The sequence below is a fragment of the Lynx rufus genome, unplaced genomic scaffold (genome assembly GCF_022079265.1).
Source record: "Lynx rufus isolate CCGP_SWC_20201006 ecotype Redwood Valley unplaced genomic scaffold, mLynRuf1.p SCAF_9, whole genome shotgun sequence".
NCBI lineage: Eukaryota > Metazoa > Chordata > Mammalia > Carnivora > Felidae > Lynx > Lynx rufus.
In genome coordinates this window covers 81,619,218-81,634,549 of record NW_025814897.1, presented here as the reverse complement: position 1 = coordinate 81,634,549, position 15,332 = coordinate 81,619,218, and the positions used below count along the sequence as shown (strand labels likewise).

General features: G+C 38.9%; 1 protein-coding gene across 1 annotated transcript in view; it reads left to right on the top strand.

Moving 5' to 3' along the window:
• The window catches only part of SLC5A12 (solute carrier family 5 member 12), a 47,830-nt gene extending 34,066 nt beyond the window's left edge, over positions 1-13,764 (top strand). The window contains exons 11-15 of the mRNA XM_047072550.1: positions 4,348-4,434; positions 7,135-7,301; positions 8,901-9,004; positions 11,600-11,727; positions 13,612-13,764. Coding sequence (XP_046928506.1) covers positions 4,348-4,434; positions 7,135-7,301; positions 8,901-9,004; positions 11,600-11,727; positions 13,612-13,764 — 639 coding nt within the window. The remainder of the gene's footprint in view (positions 1-4,347; positions 4,435-7,134; positions 7,302-8,900; positions 9,005-11,599; positions 11,728-13,611) is intronic.
• The last annotated feature ends 1,568 nt before the right edge of the window (positions 13,765-15,332 follow it).

The window sequence follows — 15,332 nt, the reverse complement described above, 5'->3', positions numbered from 1 at the left end:
CTAATGACTACTTATGAAGAATCCTTTCTTTCTATTTTGAGATCCAGGGAGAAAGTCAGGGAGATTGAGGGATACAATAGCTCAGTTGTCTACATAAGAAGCTGTAGGATTGGAAACCCAGTGTCCCCTCTGGTAAGCTAGGTACTTACTGTTTTATCACAGATGCTTGATAACCTCTTCCTAGTTTTTGGAGCACTTTGTTATTTGCTCATTCACACAGCAGCACTGGTAGGTTTAGTGACATCAGCAGCATCTCTTATCAGTTTACTTCCATGCATTCATAGGGACCACATGTAGAAGTCAGCTCTGAGGCCTTGTGCCCCACTGCTTTCTCCCTTTTACCCAAACATTATTTACTATTAAGGAAGTATCATCATGTTGAATTTAGCAAGAATTTCAATCACTAAATTGTTCTTTTTCAGAAACGTTTGCATTTTAATCTTATTTCCAATTGAGGTAGGAAGGGCTCTAGAATACACAAAGACCTACAAGACTGGTCTAAAACAGAGCTCACAATAAAGCAGGGATGATTGTAAATGATGCTCTCATCTGCTTGTCGTTATTTAGATGGATATGCTTGGCCCACTTTCTTGATTGTTTAAAATGTATGCCCCACAGTTCACACAGTTGAGGAGAGGCTGGTTGGCAAGAAATGCAAACTCTGATCTCTTGTTTCCTAGGAGAGATATTGTTCATAGGGTGTCCCTCTCATTTCTCTAAATACGTCTGATTTAACAGGTGCAGAAAGTCAACTATAATTCCCCTATTTAATTTTCCAAACAGCTTTGCTAGATTGAACATAATGGGACAACATTCCTATTCAGGTTTTACACATGGGAAGATTGAAGCCCAAGTTTCACAGACATAAGGGATAGAGGCAGGTTCAATTCATGTTCACAAAGCCATGCCATACTCATGGTGTGTGTGTGTGTGGATGGTGCTAGGAGTGGGCAGCCTGAATCTTCTTCAGCAAAGGCCCTTTTACTTAGGACGTTATAAAGTGTGTTCTGGAGACCTTCATTCTGTGAAATGCTCTAAGAAAGCAAATTTCCAATGTCAAGGACATTTGGGAAATGCTGCACACTCCGTGCCCCTCTCAGAAATCCACAGCCACATTAGCACATTGAACACCCCAGGAAGTCCTAAAATAAAGAAACCTATTTTTTAAAGTTTTTTTTAAGTAATGTCTACACCCGGGGCGCCTGGGTGGCGCAGTCGGCTAAGCGTCCGACTTCAGCCAGGTCACGATCTCGCGCTCCGTGAGTTCGAGCCCCGCGTCAGGCTCTGGGCTGATGGCTCGGAGCCTGGAGCCTGCTTCAGATTCTGTGTCTCCCTCTCTCTCTGCCCCTCCCCCGTTCGTGCTCTGTCTCTCTCTGTCCCAAAAATAAATAAAAAACGTTGAAAAAAAATTAAAAAAAAAAAAGTAATGTCTACACCCAACAGGGGGCTCAGACTCATGACCTTGAGCTCAAGAGTTGAACATTCTTCCAAGCCAGCCAGGTACCCCCAGGTTTTCTTTAAAATGTGACCGTAGACCATATATAGGGAGGCAGAGGGTACAGGGGGTGGTGGTGGTGGCAGAAACAGGGGGAGGGGGCAGGTAAAAGCAGCAAAGGTCACATGTTAACTAGTGATTTGCAGAGCTCACTTTCGGAAAGGCCGTTCTATCCCTTATGCTTCTATCTTAATGACTCTCATCTAGTTCTGCTAAGGGCTGTAATGAGTTCCAAGCATGTTCTTATCTCCACTTAAGAAAGTGCCTCGTAGGTCTCCAAACAGTCCAACAATCAAATGACATGCCTCAGGAGCCAGAGAGCTCACTAACAGGGTAGGTAACAACAATTAAAGGAGGTAATAATAATAGTGGATACCACTTGAAACTAATATAACACTGTGTGTTAACTAAGTGGAATTAAAATTAAAACTTAAGAAAAAGAGAAAGGAAAAAATAATAGTAGATAGCATTTGGGGGGTACCCATTATGTGCTGTGGAGTGCTTAGTCATGATTCTGACCTTTCTCAGATTACACGTTGAATGCTCACAGGAAAACCCAGGAAGCAGGCATGGATTCCCACTTGAAATGAGAAAGATAAGGCACAGTAAGGCAACCCCCAGCCCAAAGCACATCCTTTTATTCATCACCTCCAGTTTGCAGGAGCAATTTATGTGAGATTTGCCCACTGAGGAGAAAGCTATTGGGTGAGATTTAATTCTTCCCCCAATTGAACCCACTTAAGAACAACAAAAAAAAAAGATAAAAATTAAGATTAGTTTAGTACTGTAGGTTATAGAAATGCATCTTCAAAAGCCAGAAACTCTTGGATTTTTTTTTCTTTTTGTCATGTGATGAACTTTCTATACAGAAGCATATTGGCTGATGACTTTATGAGATTGTTAATGTATTTTCCTCCACTAGAAGGGATAAACACCTTTCCTAACTTATTGATTCTCTTATTTAATAGCTAGTAAATTGTCTTCCAAATTCACCAACCAGGGCAATTATGAATTCATGTTATCAATCAGCAAAGGGAAATATCAAGAATATTAAATTAAGTATTGACTTTGGGGAAGAATATCGACTTTAATCTTCTCTGCCTCTATCTTGTCAAAGATCTATCTGTGGCATTGACTTCATAAAAAATTAAACTGGAAAAACAAACATAACAATGCATTGCACCTCATCTTTCTAGAGAAAAGAATTCACATTACAGCTGGAGGGGATTTGATGGCCTCTTGGTTCTATCTATCTTTCATAAAAAAAACACTCCGAAATAGAATGTATCTGAATTAATAACGGAACGTTCACAAATTAGAGTTATGAGAGGCAGGATCAAAGTTAGAATCCAAATATTCTGACTATTAGTGATGGAATCTTTCAGGAACATTTTTTCCCTTAAACAAAATGAGCCATTATGAGAGTCTGTGTTCTTGACATTTTTTTTTCTGTAGACTGCCTTTAGGAGAGAAAAGGTGGGTTTTATGGCCAAAAAAGCTAGCTTAAATCTCTTAAATCTTACCTCTCCCATTTGCTAAATGAAATTATATTTTTAATATGTTTTCTGTCAGTGCAGTTTTCTCACCTATAAAATTCAGTTAGTGATATCTACTGAACAGGGTAATTGTGAAGATGAAATGAAGTCATTATTCTGGAGTGTCATCTTAACTACCTGATACATAGGCGGTGCCTGACAAACATTAAGATACACATAGTATCTTTACAGAGCATCTTAATCTCAGCTGTTGACCTAAGAGCCCTACCGATGCATTGAAAGAGAAAAAGGAATGCCTGGGTGGCTCAGTCAGTTAAGCGTCCGACTTCGACTCAGGTCATGATCTCACGGTTTGTGAGTTCGAGTCCCATATTGGGCTCTGTGCTGACAGCTCAGAGCCTGGAGCCTGCTTCGGATTCTGTGTCTCCCTCTCTCTCTGCCCCTCTCCTGCTTGTGCTCTGTCTCTCAAAAATAAATAAACATTAAAAAAAATTTTTAATTAAAAAAAGAAAGAAAAAGAAAGGCTGCACTGCAGGATAGCTGTGTGTGTGTGTATGTGTGCATGTGTGCATGTACATACACATGTTCACACATGCTGGCACTCTCCCATGCTTGTTCACTTGCATGCAGATCAATGAGTGTATGTCCAAGACTCTTGGAAGACCATGGCACAAAGCTACAGGCCAATAGCAGATTAGTTTAATGAAAGCCCCTTGCCAAGTCAGTGGGCTCAATAACTTAGAGTCTAAGACATATGGAAATGCATTTGTCAAACTCCCTCAATCTACAAAGAAAATGGAGCCCTTAAAAATGGGATATGAGATACGGAGCTATGGAATGTCCAGTGGCCTCCCCACCATGTCCCAACTTAATGTTCAACATCTGGGTGGGATGGTGGGAGTGGGGTAATGTATTATTATCAAAATGATAGAATTGTTAAAACAAGATTAGAATAGGTGATCAGTTGTGTAAGGCATGAAACATAAGGTATAAATACATTTATTTGGTACATTATAAAAAGAAAGTGGTTTTTTTTTTTTTTGACAAGATAGAAAATGTATACAAATCAATGAGACCACCTTAAGGGAAAACTACTTCTATCAAATCCAAATTACCTGTGTGTATGTATACACACACACACACACACACACACAAATGTATGTATTTTTATTATTTTATACAATGCTTATCATTGAGCCCAGAAGGGAGAAATGACTTCCAGAAAGCATGCAAGTAATGAGTGGTACCAGCAGGACTAGGGCTAAATTTTATCCTGGGTCTGAGAGAGAGAGTGATCCCAGGTGGCCGTGGATTCAGGGGAGTGGGCAAGTTTTTGAGATCTGTCTTGCTCCACAGGCTGCCCTCAGCATCCACGGCATGTGCGGGGGACCAATGCTGGGTCTGTTCTCTCTGGGAATCCTGTTCCCTTTTGTGAACTGGAAGGTAAGGCTCCTGCATGTCTCTCCATGATTCCCAGCTAAAACTTCATGAAGCCCAGACAACTTCTCTCTTTTCTCACTTCTCTTTGGAAAGGCCATCTCTCTGGGCTGGGGAAAAAAAAAATGGTGGCTTTTTTTCCATGGTGGAACTAAACAGAAACCAAGCCCTCCTTTCTCTGACTTCAGTGAAGCCTTTTAAGAAGCTGAAAAGGAAAGTAAAAGGAGCACATGAAGTACTGGATGTCATGACATCAAAGTTGACTCTAGGGTTTGAAATGTTCTCCCTAAACTTAGGGTGCATATAATGAAATGTAAAAGATATATTGAATTTGGGAATAATTTAGGTTAAAGACAACTTTGAAAACCTAAAAAAAAAAGCCTTGTAAATTTCTTTTTTTTCCTCCATTTTACTTAGAATTATAACAAATTTAACTAACTTAATTAACAAATTTAAGAAGAGAGTAAACAAACCTGGTGTATCTGATAGGTAGATGTTCTTGGTTTTGCTTGTTTACAAGCTAATTGTATATTAAGTAAATGTTGGTTGGATCACTTTATAGTAAATATACATCAAAATGAACATTTATTTGAAAAAATAATATAATACTCTTTAAAACAGTTTAAAAATCATAATTTTCTCAATGTAGCAAAATTATCTTTTCACTTATTGCCATTCATACGCTTATATGCATATATTTTTTAGAGTCCTTAGACTACAAAAAACCTGACTCTGCATATTTTTAAATATACTTTAGGGTTCTCAATGAAGCCTGAGTCACATGATATGTCTAATTAGGTGACTGCAGCTATCTGACCCTTCTTGGCCTCTATTCTAGATAAATCTTATGGACATAGGCAAAGAGCATGGATAGGCAGGGAGCATTTGGGAATTTGTAGTGTTTCCCTTACAGTCTTATTTGTTTTAATTTACTTTTCTGATATTGAGGTTGACAAGGATAGGTATGTTTTGGAGAGATAGTATGAGGGAAGGCAATATGACCATGAAAAAACTAATAATGAGCTACAGAATATCTTAGTCATTCTACACATTAACTTGTTATCTATGTTAGTGAACTGTGGTTCTTCCATTTAGCCCAGAAAACCACCTTGCTCTAGGTAGAGGGAGGTAAACATTACAAATTTGGGTCACCTCCCCCCATCATTGGCCATGGCTGATCCTACTAATCAATCATGACTCTCTCCACAAAATAGGGATGAAGCCCCAGAACGCTTTCAGCATGGCTTTCTAGACAGCTACCACAAATCTCTGAGGGTTGAACTTCTTGTTGAAATCCATTCACCCTTCACTGTTAGGCCAGGGGTCAGCAAACTACATCCCTCAAGCCAAATCTAACCAGCGTCCAGATTTTGGTATGGCCTGCAAGCTTAAAATGTTTTTCACATTTTTAAATTATTGGAAAAAAATTAAAAGAAGAAAAAAATTTCATGACCCATAAATATATTAAATTCACATTTCAGTGCCCAAAAATAATTTTATCGGTTATAACCACTCCCTTTTGTTTACATAATGTGTATGTCCGTTTTTGTACTATCGGGCAGAAACTGAGTAGTTGTGACAGACATTGGATGGCCCACAAAGTCTAAAATATTTACTAACTGGCTATTTGTAATAGAAATTTGTAGACTTCTGGTCTAGACCAAGGCATAAGTATTCAAGTCACACACATTGCTTTAGTTTCCCCAAACAATAATGAAGAAAACATTCTGGTCCTGTTATCAAAAAGTATTTCCCTGAATAAACAGAGAAACTACCAACTTATTCTCTCTCACATAGAAGGCTCAACTATCTAATGGAGGCTGGGAGGATTCAGATTTTATTTTCCAGTGGCCCTGATCACTGCTAGACTGCTCTTTCTCCTTTATAGGAGAAATGACTCTGTCACTCATTGATTTTCACTGTTTATCTATCAAGAAGCATAACCCTTAAATGACAAGGCTAGTAAATATGCTTGCTAATATTTAGACCCAAACAAAAAGCTCCAAGCTTGTGAGTCAGGGACTCTGCTAGAATCACTTGGAAAGAGATATGGGAGAAAGAATTTCTACATAATAGCTTATAGTGGCTGTCAATGAAAAATGACATTGTCTCCATTTTCTGAGGTTTTCCCAGGCTTCTGAAATTCTTCTACCAGGAACTGAGGTCTTAATAGGCTTTTCCACAAGTTTTGAAATATAATTGATATATGGCACTGTATAAATATAAGAAGTACAGAATAGTGAATTGACTTACATATTTGTGAAATAATTACATTGAGTTTATTATCATCTCATATGGACAAAAAAAATATTTTTTTCCTTGTGATGAGAATTCTTAGGATGTACTCTCTTAATTTCTATATATACCAGACAGGGATGTTAACTATAGTCATCATGTTGTATGTCTCTTGACGGATTAAATGGTAAGAACAAGCTAAACGGAGGGAAAAAAAAGTTTCTGCTAGAAATCTAAAAATCGTAACCGTTAAAGCACTCCCCTGTGTTTTCATTTAAGGAACAAGTTACTCCTAAATAAGACTGCATTGTGGGAGTTGGAAGAAAAGCAGTTTGGGTGTGCTGTTTCCAGCACATGTGGCCAAGACTTAGGGTGGTCAGTAAGAATCTCTGAGGCATGGACTCCTCATCTCTTTTTTCTTTCAACAGCTTTGTCAAATCTCTTACTAACGTTTTCTTTCCCTTCATCAAGGGTGCACTGGGTGGCCTTCTGACTGGAATCACCTTGTCATTTTGGGTGGCCATTGGGGCCTTTATCTACCCTGCACCAGACTCCAAGACATGGCCCTTGCCTTTATCAACAGACCAGTGTGTCCCATCAAATGTGACACTATCACCACCTACAGAGCTATCCAGCCGGTATGTGGAACTTAAAGATGATGTTCAATCCCAGGCAGTGGGTAACCAGGTTTGAGGAAGAGGCATTCTCCAGGGATAAGTCTGATGAGCCCGGTCTTGCTTTCCTGTGAGAGTCCTTCTGGGCAGTGCCCAGCACTGATGAGTGCCATGAAGGGGTGTTGAATATTCTGAATATCCATTCCTCTGCATCCCAGGTTCACAAGAGTGAACTCAGCAAAAGAATTAATTGGAATTATGAGTTCAAAATAAGAAAAGTAGTGTGTGTGTGTGTGTGGGGGAAATAGATGGGTGGGTATGAAGATCAAGGTTTGTGCCCTTGAAAGAGTAAAGGACCTGAGTAGAATGGTTGTGGACACAGGGTTCGGAGCACTGCTGTGAACTTGCAGCTTCTAGGTCAAACTAAATGGGGCCTAACAAAGGATTTATCTTCTATTTCTGGCCAGAATAGGTAATTTAAGACACCAAAATGCAGGAGATAACATGGTATAGGGAGAACATCATGGCCTTTGAAATCAGAAATGCCTAGGTTTGGATGTGGGTTTTATCATGTATCCACTCTGTCTCTGCATAAGTTAATAACTTGTTACTTCGTGAATTCTCAAGAGACTTTGAAAGAAAAATGAGGAAAATAATATTTACTTTGCTTGTGCTTTGAGAGGATTAAGTGAGAAAGGATAAATACAGCCTGTAGCACTGTACCTGACTTTAATAAATGCACTTTCTCACACTTTCATTGTTTATAGAAACAAATCTAAGAATTTTGGATAGCTCCGTAACTCTATCAGGTGGAAAAACTATTATGGGCTGCACTGGGATGAAGTAGGTAGAGCCACATCCTAGGACTGTGCTCCTGAGTATGTGGTCCTGCCTACATAGTCTATGAGCACTCCATTATCTTGCTTCCATTTGCTTCTGAATTTCATTTAGTTTAGAAGCATTCCTTTCCATAACTCTTACAAACACATAATAACCTATTATAGTTCCTAGGTCCACCGTATTCCCTCCCTCCTGCCTGTGCTTCTTCTATCCTCTTTTTTTGGAGTGCTAGATCCTGGCCCTAGCTACCTTCCTTCCTTGAATAGCTACTAACTAGTCTTTAAAAACAAGTTCAGGTATTGTCTCACACACAAGCCTGGGTTTGATACTCTTTTCAAATGCTCACAGAATTCTTTGTTCCTAATTCGAGGTGCTACCCTTCCACTTTATGATTGTCCGTTAGCTCCTATATGTAGACTTTGCAGCTCACTCATCTTCTTATCTCCAATATCTGCCACAATTCTTGGCACTAAATCTTGGCTTAATAAATGTCTAAAGAGTGAATAATACAAAAGAAATGGAAAGCACAGTCCTCATTGTACTTCTTATAGTTTAGTGCATACATTACTAATAATGCAAGGATGAGTTGGATTGAGTGCAATGTAGAGCCCAGTTAGTCTACAATTGATTCTTTAAAAAAATAACCAAATGGCAAAAAATTAAAGTGTTGGAATTTTGAGAAATGCCAAGCCCTACAATGAACCTTCAGTAGTCCTCTAAGTCATTGTGGATCATAACATCGGAACTCATGGAACTGTTGACACGTGCTGTTGTCATCCACAGACCTGCAATCGCTGACACCTGGTATTCGCTCTCCTACCTTTACTACAGTGCAGTGGGCTGCTTAGGATGCATTGCTGCTGGGATAATCATCAGCTTCATAACAGGTTGGTTACATGGATTCTTCTCTTTGGGGCCAAGGAAGACATGGGCTAGCCTCATGCATTGGTGGGCTAGATGGATGTCTTACTGGTGTGATTTTGGATCCACTGCAAGAAACCCTTCTTCCCAAAGATATGCTTACTCTCTTGAAGCTCATATGCAAAAGCATTCTCCTGATTATCATATATATATGATTATTAATATATATATATACATATATATATATATATATATAACATCTATTTTAAAACGTTCCCCATACATTACAGGAAAAAGAAATGGTGCTTCAACACATGGCCCCCAGAAGCAGTAAGAAATCCTTTGTAATATAACAATCAGTAGTAAAGCAGTAAGAAAATCCTTTGTAATGTAACAATCAGTAGGAAAGGTTAAATATTAAGAGTTCTTTCCTCCTTCATCTCAGTAAGAGACTGGAGTTTCTCTCCTAACCACCTCCTATCTCACGGGTGAGCCTTAACTAACATACTAGATGGAGGTCTTTCTCAAATTCACTCAAAGTTGCTTTACAACTGGTGACATTTCAAGCGCAAACTCTTTTTTTTCCTGGGGGGAAACCTCTTCATCCACAGGAAATGGTCTCATCCCTTTTGAGCTTCTCCTTTCTCATTAATTATGCTGTTATAGCCTTGTAGTTTCTGTTGACAAATGTGGTTTCCACCAGAAGGGGACGATGTTTTTCAGTGCCTGTTTCCTAAGGTCTTGCTCATTAAACGGATTATACATGCTCTTGATTGAGGGCAAATATAGAGCCTCACACTTGAGTTCTATTTTCATTTGTAACCTTCTTATCCATGAGAACTGCAGCCCTAAATTTTGGCTTTTTGTTTACTATCTCCCAAAGCCTTCCCCCCCAACCAAGAATAGAACTAAATTTAAATCCATATGAAGTAAAACCAATGTTACACTATATATTAACTAACTAGAATTTAAACAAAAACTTGAAACAAACAAAAAATCCATGTGAAGTATAGAACTCTTTTTTCTTAGTAAGGCTCAGCTTCTTCCCTTAGACATAAAGTATCTATCTTATTTGAGAACTCTTCGATACTTTTGTGGTACATTAAGAGACAAAAGTTTTCTCTGCTTGAAACCCTGGGAATAGTTGGGTTCAGGATTAAATATTTCTTTTTTTTTTTTTTTAATTTTTTTTTTCAACGTTTATTTATTTTTGGGACAGAGAGAGACAGAGCATGAACGGGGGAGGGGCAGAGAGAGAGGGAGACACAGAATCGGAAACAGGCTCCAGGCTCCGAGCCATCAGCCCAGAGCCCGACGCGGGGCTCTAACCCACGGACCGCGAGATCGTGACCTGGCTGAAGTCGGACGCTTAACCGACTGCGCCACCCAGGCGCCCCTGGGATTAAATATTTCTTATTCAGGCTGCCCTTGGCTAGAAGTTTGAAGTTATATGATTCTCTTTTTCACTGCCCACTCATACACATACACTAAGGAAAATGGAGTGTTTCAGGCTTTAAGATCACATGTTTAATTTCTTGTTTTGTCATTTACTAAACCATAGAAAAATTTATTATTTCCTTACTTATGAAAGGAGAATCACAATATCTATTTTATAAAGATTAGATATATTTTATAGTCTACATAAAATATGCCTAGTACATAGAAGGCATTCACTAATAAGCAAATACTATTATTAAGAGGAGTACAATTTATTTGTTTGAATGTCTTCTGACAGAGTGACATAATGCCGGGGAATATATCACTTAAACTTCAATTTGAAGCTTTAGGAATCTACACTTTTTTATCTCTAGAAATAAATTTGAGAAAAAAAGCTTATAGACTGGCACAGTGTCTGGAACAGAGGAAGGATGGGATCAAGGTTGTAACCATCACTCTGCTACCCCATTTAGGGACATTTAGACTAAATTGGCTGCTGAATTAATGACTACCATTGAATGAGATTGGGTATTTGTGAATAATTATCATGATACCAAAATTTGCAAAAGTTCTAGGCAGGAAATATTGTCATCCTTTAAAGCTTGGTTCAAATATCAATTTGACTTATTCCACAGCAGGATTTGAAGGAATGGGACGTTGGACAGGTGTGTTTTAAAGATTGCAAAGAAGGTGTCAGGAAAGTCTAGACTTGTTGAAGGGAATGCCAGAGTATTGCTTATTCAGGATACTGGGGTGGAAGGAAGAAGAAACAGTAAACATAATCTTTTTAATTTTACAAATATTGACTGATGGCTTCTAATATATCTGATTTGAGTGAAAAACCAAGAGTTTTCCTAAAGGAAGAAATTATGATTCCTGCTATCCCCTCTGTTGACCTACAAAGGGTAAGAATAGAGTTTTCCATAATCCATCTTTAAAATAAGTATGGTGTCTCTGTTTAACCCTATAGCTGTGAATTTGCCTGACCTGACAGTTTGTGGATATTTAAAAATCTATCCTCCTACTCACTTTGAGCAGTTACCAATCTCTGTCTATTAATCAGTCAGGCCTATTTCCATTCTTATACTAAGAAGTGACCTACTTAGTAAGTATACCATACTTAAATCTTTATAGAAGACCTAGAAATGTGCAATCACCTAATCCATCTGTCCTTTCATTAATAGGTTATCAAAGTGGCAAGGATATTCAACCACTGCTAATTAGACCAGTTTGCAATTTATTTTGCTTTTGGTCTAAGAAATACAAAAGACTGTGCTGGTGTGGTGTTCAGCATGACAGTGGGACTGAGCAGGTAAGCTGATGTTTGAGCTTCTGAAAAACACACATGAGCTCACAAGGATTCCCTTGTTGCCCAATTAAACCATCTACAAAGGTGGGTGTGAGAAAGGAAGGCAATGAATATTACAATCTGAATCTAGTATCAGCTTCAGTTAACCTCAGCTGATTAGCTTTTGAGCATATAAATATGTTGACAGGTAAATGTACCTTTGGGGTGAATTGTTGGCATTGCAAGTAGTCAGTTTCCAAAAGCCCTTTTACCCCTTCTGAGGGTGAATTCTAGGAAAAGTATAAAAATGAACAGTAGAAAAGGAATAAAACAGGGGGCACAATCTAGTATCATGGTGAAAAGCATAGACTTTAGAGTCAGCCCTGGATGTAGTCCTGGTTCCATGTCTTACTTGCCTTGGGTAAATTGTTTAACCTCTTTCAACTCAGTTTATATCTGAAAACTGGGAGGAGAGCATACAGTGCCATCTGGACACAAACATCTCTAGCTCCATGAAGTGTAAATATAGAGTCAGATTGACTGGGAGAACTTAGAGAAGCAGCAGGATGCCCAACTCCCCTTATCCCACTGAGAATTGTTTAGACTAGGGACACCATCCAAGTGTCATTAAGCTCCTATCAGCCAAAGGCCACCAACAACAGCCTGTGTTCAGACCAAATCTAACTTATTGACTTGATGCAGCCTGGGGGGTGGGTGGGAGGTCGCTCCAGGGAAAGCAGGCAATGTCACCCTTAACAAGAGGGATGCTGGGCACGTTTTTTGTAAGGTTTGGGTTCCCACTGTAGGAGTCTAACAGGAGTCTAAGTTGGAATGAAAACAAAGCTGTCTAGGGTCCATTTGGTAAGAGAGTAATCCCTCAGAGTTATTACAGCATTTGACAACAGCTGGACCTTGGGAGATGTAACGTTTCCTGTTAAGTTTGCAAATGGTCTTATCTATGTCAATCATCTCTGCCTCATTAAGTGTAAGAGTGTATATATTTTTTTCTTAGTTATGGGTTATTGACTTTCTTTCAGGCCCACACATTTCATACTTTCAGTACTCTAGAAGACAGACTCTTTACCTATATCACATCACCAAAGTGGTCAGTTGTTCTCCTTCCCCAAAACACCATATTAATATGGATGTGAAGTAAAACTGAGTTTAATAATTACTGAAGAAAGGAGAGCACCGTCTTGAGAGGCATTCAGAATGCGAAGGCACTCTATTTTGCTGAGAAAGCAGTTCATTGTTTGGTAAATGGGTTTGGAGGAAGTTCTAGAAGGAAATAATCAAGCTATTTACTGATTTGCGACTTATATTCCTGGGCAAGAATTTTCTGGAATGAATGATAAATCCTGTTGATACAGGCAGCTTCTGTTCTCAAGGCTGAGCTGAGAGTGGGAGAGAATACTTAGTATGTCATTATTGGGTTCCTTTCCTAAAGAATGACATTAGGCAACCTCTGGGGGAGTCTGCATGTAGGTCCCACTGCTATGATCAAGAGGCCTTGTTGTTCATGAAGGAAGGGCAGCACCACTGTCTGAGACATAGGTTTGTTTCTCCTAAGGAGATAACGCTACTACCTTACAGGGCTACTATACTAAATGAAAGATATACAATATACATTTCATCACACAACACAAGATATATTGCGAATGTTCACTAAATTGTTCTTTCTGTTTTTATTATCATTAGAGATAGTACCTACATGAATTGAATCATCATAGTTATGAATTAAGAAATGTATTGCTTTCCTATTTATATAACATTTGATTTGATATCATATCATTTGATCATATTATATCATTTGGGGGTGGTGCTGAGCAAGATTCACTGAGAGTGATTTGGAATACATTAAGACTAACTCTTTAATATGTGTTGTTTTTTTTTTTCCATTTTCTTCAGGAAAACCTTGAGAATGGCAGTTCCTGGAAACAAGGGGCTGAATCTGTCTTACAGAATGGACTCAGGCAAGAAGACCTGGTCAATATTCCAGGCCATGATCCCAAGGACAAAAGCTACAACAATATGGCACTAGAGAAGATTACTCATTTCTAACACATGCATGCGAGTGTAGCACACACACACACACACACACACAACACACACACACACACACACAGATACACACAGACCGTGTACTATGTGCCTATGGGTTAGCAGACTTGTGTAGTTGCCACTGCTAGAAGACAGGGATGTCTCATATCTATTTATACTTATTTATAACTACAAATAAAATGACTGTTTCCAGCATATTCCCAGGATATTCTTTGGAAGACCCCAACTTTCACATGAGAAGAAACAGCCAAACCTTAAGTGTACTGGCAAAGTTCCTTCTGGGTTGAATTAGGACTGGATTTTACCACAGTGAAAAGAATCAGTCCCTTTGCTTTATGTCATATTAAACTTCAGGGTTTTTGTTTGTTTGGTTTGGTTTTTGATGGTTCCCTAAGAATCAAGTATCTTGGAGTTTACAGGCAGAATGTGGAAGGGGGTATGCATATTAAATGCTTCTCCATCACTGCTGATAAAAGGGAAGAATGCCATCTATCCCAGCCCCCATATCTCACATATATGTGGGCACATTTCACATCACCCCACACTGCAGTTACAGTTGGAACACTTAAATGCCATCAACCTCCTCAACCCACACCCCCATACCTTTAAGTCTTCTTCCAGTCATCCCTGCTATTACAGCTGTCCTGACCAAGCCTTATAAATAATTTTGCTCAGTACAGGAGAGGGACTGGTATATCTAGTGAGTGCCACAATCATAACTAAACACACCGCTCCCTTTGGGCTCTTGATGTAGTATTTCTTTCTTTCTATCACCTTACAAGGGAAAAATGATTGTGCTCAACAAAAGTCTGGAGGCTTTCCCAGGGCTGGGTAAAGAGGAAAAAGGCATGTCCTATGTAGGAGGCTGTTAGGATGGCATCTGGAAGAGAATCTTGCAAGTAGCTTAGCAGCCCACAGATTTCACTAGTCATGGGGTCTTCTTTGGAGCAAAATACCTCATCCACAGGTATTATATTCTACTTAGCTCTTCTACACCAGCTCAACATGTTCCACCAGGCTAAGGTGAGAGAAATAAAGATCTATACAGTTGAATTCACAAAAATTATTTTTTAAGTTCTAGAGTGACAGGAAACAATTGAACAATAGTTAACAAATGGAGAGGCAGTGCAAGCTTTTTGGATGAAGCGAAAAAATGAAATCCTTAAAAAGTGAAAAAGAACCAGTGCCCCAGGGGCTAGACCAGAGGAAAGATAGTAGGAAACGAGCCAACATTTCAGCGTCAGGTCCATTAGGGCAGGTGTCAGATATTTAGTTTGGTGGCCAGGTGAGATCAAAAGGTCTAGAAATAATATATCAGCAAAATAAAAAGAAATGGTCCAAATGGGCAAGGATAAGAAGTCCCAAAGGCTATGTTGTTTAAAAGTAACCCAGGAGGAGAAAACCTTAAAAGAAGCATAATTTGGGGAAAAATTATGTAACCAGTATTTGTTATTAGGGAGAGAATATAGAAAAAAATCAGTGGTAAAAAATATGCAAAGGAACTAAAAAACAATTGGAATTTATAAGCCACATCCCAATGCTTGTCTTCTCTCCCTCCACTCAATAGA